The 5,894-nt window shown below is 26.2% G+C and overlaps 1 protein-coding gene across 1 annotated transcript; it reads left to right on the top strand.

Moving 5' to 3' along the window:
* The first annotated feature begins 2,158 nt into the window (after window positions 1-2,158).
* On the top strand, window positions 2,159-2,847 carry LOC108566729. The gene is made up of 3 exons (XM_017926744.1): window positions 2,159-2,376; window positions 2,433-2,488; window positions 2,543-2,847. The coding sequence occupies exons 1-3, from the start codon at window positions 2,231-2,233 to the stop codon at window positions 2,653-2,655; spliced, it is 315 nt and encodes a 104-aa protein (XP_017782233.1). The 5' UTR covers window positions 2,159-2,230; the 3' UTR covers window positions 2,656-2,847.
* The last annotated feature ends 3,047 nt before the right edge of the window (window positions 2,848-5,894 follow it).

The following is a 5,894-nucleotide window of genomic DNA, read 5'->3' as shown; positions in this document are numbered from 1 at the left end:
TTCCTCCACGTTCGGTTTGTTTTCGTTGGCGATGACAATCATATTATGTTATGCAAGGTTTGGGTAGTGATGATCAGTTTCGTTTTGGAGGAAGTTTATGTGATCATACAGAAAATGAATAATATTTCATTATTCTATTTCTCGTCGTATGAAATTTTTTGATTGATTAAAAAAATAACTCTGTATAAAATTAATTTATTGTGCCGACTATAAAAAGAATAAAAGCAAAAAAATATAAAGAAATTTATTTTGTACTCTTTAACTCGATTTTAAACTCTTTTCGTTTGTAATGTCGACGCGCGAAGACGATTTCAATAATACGCTTCAATGCGATTATGAAAAATTCGTTTATCGAGACGAATTACTCTGGTTGAAAGTATTGATTTGCTTTGTGCTTTGTTGTTTGATTATAGTTTTCCCTTTATGGTGGGAGTGAGTAACCAACACAATAGCAAATGCATATTGAAATTACTTAATCAACATTTTTAGGGAACTATGCATTCTAGGGTGTCAGCGAAGAAGGCCACGAAGGGAACCTCTTCCAATCGAGGAGTTTCGAACATTCCGTGACCTATAATAAATACTATTCGTATTTATGATGAGAAATGCAAAGGAATGGGAAATGTTACTTAATTTAGAAATCCGAACTTCGTATGAGCATACGGAAAATGGATAATGCTTCATTATTTTATTTGCCGCTTATGCTTTTCCTCGTTTGCTTTCCAAAACAGCTTAATTTATTTTGGGCTTGTTAAAATTCTGCTAACTTCACTTTGCTTACAAAAAAACATGCAATTTTTTAAAATACACCGCTATGCCAAACATAAGAAATTAAAGCACCAAATAAAAAATAATAAAATGTATTTTGCAGTCTTTTATTTCATTTGAACCATTCATATTTTGTGATGTCGACGTGCGATCTTGTTGATTTTGAATATTCCGTTCTATGCGATATAGAAGAACTACTTGCACGTGATAAATTATTTTTTTGGAGAGTGTTGCTTTCCTCCACGTTCATTTTGTTTGCTTTGGCGATGACAATCATATTATGTTATGCATGCTGGGAGTAAGTAAACAATGCAAATGCATCTGCACATCGAAGTTACATAATCGTCATTTTCAGTGCTATATTTCGACAAGCGCGACCCCGAAGACCAGTACGACGGGAACCTTCTCCCATCGAGGAATTACGAACATTTCGTGACCAATAACCTATTGGAAACTCGTGACTTCTCATTTCTCATCACATATTATAAATACTGTTCGTATTTATAAATTTACGATGCATCTAATATTTAAAGATCATTTTAAATGTATGTATGATGAGAAGTGCAAGTTTTGAGTTATGTTGGTCAGTTTGCTATTGGAGAAAGTTCGTTTGATCATAAAGAAAATGAATAATTTTGATTATTTTATTTATCTTCGTATGATATATATATATATTTTTAATTACCTGTATAATACCCTTACTTTTAAATAAATTTTGTAGTAAACACACTAAAATTTGGTTAGTTTTCTTTTATAATCAGATTTCAACATAAATCCAAATGTTAGATTTATCTTTAGTTATTTTCAATATCAAGAACAATATTAATTTAACGTCAACGTCATAACTAATTAAATCTAACACTTATTAATATCAATAGTCACATAAATTAATTAAGCTTACAATAATATCTTTCAATTTCACTAGAACGTGCATCCAAGTTTAATTTTAATTAGAAATCTTATAAAATATTTCAATTTTAATACCTATACCTTAAATTGTTGTTTTATATTTTGCTGTTAAAATAAAGTAATATCATTTAATACAGTCATACCTGCCTTACCTTTACTTATAAACCTGGTTAGCAAAAAAAAACAAAATGAAAGAAGTCAAAAAATGTTGATAATGATCTCAGAACATAAATAATCAACTGTACTCATATTTTAATGTGATTTTAATTAGTCAATTAAAAAAGTCTCTTCATTTTATTTGCTAAGGAACAGAAGGTATATGATTGAAACCCTAGTATGTTTACCTCTGAAAATAAAGTTTCGCTTAACGAAATAATCTCGTGAAATTATTCGTTAATTGAGATATCACTGTCAAATAGAATGTAAGTAGAATAAATGTGACCAACTTCATGTTAGTTAATAAAAGACATATTGCGAGAAGTATCGTCGAGAGGTGTGCAAATAATAACAAAAAAAATATTACGTGTATTACCACCAAAAATATTGTTCCAACATGTCTTATATTAAATTGAACGAAACTAATATCTACATAAAAGAAATGAATAGTAACGAAGAGATGATTTCTTGGAGTACCATACTTATTACAACATTTGTTACAGCCATAACTGCAATCATTGTCTGTTTAGTAAATGCACGCTTGTAAGTAAATATCAATTGATTGATTTTTATTATATTTATTAATCTTTGTTATGAAGTCATCGGAGGCATCAAATTCATGAATATGAACATCACGATGGAATTGTGGAATTTTGTACGTAATTAGCTTAATTTTTAATTACTTTTTCTTTTAAATTATTATTTTTAGTACAAGAAGAAATCGAATTAGAATATGCAATTCGTTTAGCAAACCAACTGGATATTTTTACGGAAGATGAAGATGAAGACGACGGTGACGACTTCCCAATAGAAAATCTTTAAAAAAAGATTATAGTTTAGCCTGTGTAGTATAAAACAATTAATGTTTTTTTTTATTCGGTTTCATTTCTCATCATATACTATAGATATGTTTTCATATTTATAAATTTATGATTAAAGAGATCATTTTTAATATAATATACGTATGATGAGAATTGGAAAATGTATGTGTATAATGTTCATTTGAATCCAATCATAGAGCAAATAAATAATGTTCAATTATATTATTTTCTTCGTGTGATTAGATTTAAATTATTAATTTTAATGTTGTTATTTTTGTTCAATAAATTTTTTTTAAACAAAATTGTTAAATTATTTCAAAATAACATTAATAATTGAAAATAATTTAAAGTATTTTTATTATATTGCTTTAATACAAACATTTTATAATTAATTACATGTAATTAATCAAAACTACACAATTATATTCAAAAATATCAACGAAATAAATTATATTGAGAAATAATTTGAAAATATTTTGCCCAATATCTTTTCTTACCATGTTCATTTTCGTATAGGCCGACAACCTGTGGTTTTCAGGAAAAGTACGGCTCCCAGCTTACTGATGCCAATATTCAACCCTCATACAACTGTTATAATTAACTATGATTATTGTCTATATGTCTTTATTTAAATATAAACCACATATAAGATATAAACCTTCAATTATGGAGAATTTCGTTAAACAATTAGATTGGAATAAGAGTACTTGACTCACCTTAATTAGTTCAGATAGGAGAAATTAATCAAATTAAATGTAATTGCCAATAATGTCTCTTATCATTTGATCCTTCAAACGTCTTATTAAAATCTCAAGTAAACGGAACAATTAGGACGGTTTCCTCAATTATCTATCAATTAAATTAGAATAATTAATTAATTATAGGAAGAAACACCTTATGATAATGTGTGTATAAAAAAATAATTAATTATATTTTTAATAATTAAAAACATATTGTTTAAATTCTGAAGAAGTAATATTCTTTTTTGTAACAACGTTAATGGTTTATCAATTATTCAAAATCTGTTGGTAAAACAATTTAAAATCAAATTTATTTCGAAAGAAACATAAAAAGTATCAATGTTTAACTTCATGTTAGTCAACAAAAATATCACACTTTGGATATATACTATATGAATGAATATAGTCTAACATGTGCGAGTGATAAGAAACATTAAACTGAAATATTGTCTCGAGTATATTATAAATCCGGTTCGAAAAAGACGTGTTAGCAATGACTTGTAAATTTGAATATTCGTTGAAGCAGAATTTGCCAAATTCATACGCCAAACATAATATAGATTTATGGCGAGATTTACTTTATGCATCGTTTATCGTATTCCTTTCCTTAATGACATTGATTCTAATTTATATAATAGCGTAAGTAAACAAAAACAATGCGAACAATGTTTTTTATTTTGTTTTAATACAATTGATAAATTCGTTTATTTTGTAGCACTCTATGGAATTATCATCACATGAAATATTTACCGTACAATAAGGAATTCCATAAAACGACTGTAGAAGATGATGATGATTAAACTTTAATAGTTTTTTTTTTTGCAATTCTCATCATAAACAATATTTATAATCGACCTACAATAAACTAGATCTTTTTAAATATCATGATGATGGATTGCAAAACGTTACGTAATAGCATAAGTACGAATAAGTGAATAAGTCTTGTTTTGTTTCTTCTAAACACAATCATAGAGCAAATAAATAACTTCAAATTATTTGATTTTGCTTCATTTGATTGTTTTTAAAATGGAAATTTTCTGCACATGTTTTACTATTGTCTTTTTGTTAAATAAATGAATATTTTTATGAAACTCGATCATTTTGTAATCATTTCACTAATTAATGTAGGAAAACATAATTGATCCAATTTAATAATATTTTATTTATGAAATAACGAGAGCAAAATAAACGAGAAATATTATTTTATGCAAAATTAATTAATTGTATTTTGAATATAACGTGAAAATACTCATCATATCATTATGCTCCAATAATTTAATTTATCCTTTTCTCACATCCTCGACATCCAAATACTGTCAAACCTGGCTTAACGTTACCTCTGATAACGAAGTTAGAACTAGTACTTTTCATGGTCTAAACCTTGTTTTATTTCCTCCTAAACACACCAAAGTCACAACCTAAACTTCAACACCTTTAAAAGTTAAATTCTACTTAAAATTGCGAACTTCGTTCTATGAAGCTTCTTTACCAGAAATAACGTTAAGCGAGGTATGACTGTATTATATCAGAATAAACTTGAACTGAAATATAAGTTAGACCACTAAATTTACATTTAGTTTCTTTTTATTATTTGTATGTCAACAACTTCATTTCAGTTAAATTTTCTTTACACGTGATATTTATAAATGTTCTAGTGCAAGCGAGTATTGAAAATATACGAAGAGTAATATAATTCTATAATTTATAAAAATGTCACATTTAGTAATGACATGTAACAATCATACACAAATTTGTACTACCCCTAGTGATATATATGTATGGGATATGATGTTGATGATGAAATGTATATTTGGTGTTGTTATTTTTATGTTTCTATTTACGATAATAGCAGTTGTCTACACTTACATAAAGTAAGTTTTTTTATTTACACACATTAACTGCATATATAATCATTTATTATTTTTTTTAGAGATATTAAAATTATCAGAGTACCGAATGATGGTGGAGACGATTCTTTTGAAACAGTATAGTTTATATCATAATACTGAAAATGGACGCAATCAATTCTCATGATACATAATAAATATTAGTAATATTTATGATTTATCTAATCAGATTAGATAATTGTTAAATATATGTATCAAGATGAAATGAAAAGCGTAAACTTTTAAATGCTTCAAATAAAATAAAAGCTTCTTTAACACAAAGATTTTTGTGTAATCATAGAGCAAATAAATAATATACAATTATTTTCATTTTGCTTCTTATGAATCCAATTTTAATATGTTTTTGTTTTGCAAATTTTTTATGTAGTAAAATGTAATCATTGATAAACATTTCTGTATATTAAACTGTAGGAATATAATCCAAATAATGCTAATAATAAATTGTTTTGAAAGATATTTAATTGTTTATGAAATTTGTAATATTTTAGTAAAAAATTATGCTTAATTTTCTAACTAGAAACTATTGGAAATTACAATTATAATAATTAATTAATAAATTATTATTTTACAACAACCTATTGATTCTGCTAAAA

The sequence above is a fragment of the Nicrophorus vespilloides genome, unplaced genomic scaffold (genome assembly GCF_001412225.1).
Source record: "Nicrophorus vespilloides isolate i.1.1-1 unplaced genomic scaffold, Nicve_v1.0, whole genome shotgun sequence".
NCBI lineage: Eukaryota > Metazoa > Arthropoda > Insecta > Coleoptera > Silphidae > Nicrophorus > Nicrophorus vespilloides.
Note: the sequence above shows the minus strand (reverse complement) of the source record. Positions and strands in the feature narration are given on the sequence as shown.

Coding starts and splice junctions, on each gene's coding strand:
- LOC108566729 (XM_017926744.1), top strand. CDS start 2,231: ATGTCTTATATTAAATTGAACGAAACTAATATCTACATAAAAGAAATG. Junction 2,377..2,432: donor TGTTTAGTAAATGCACGCTT/GTAAGTAAATAT, acceptor TTTGTTATGAAG/TCATCGGAGGCATCAAATTC. Junction 2,489..2,542: donor CGATGGAATTGTGGAATTTT/GTACGTAATTAG, acceptor TATTATTTTTAG/TACAAGAAGAAATCGAATTA.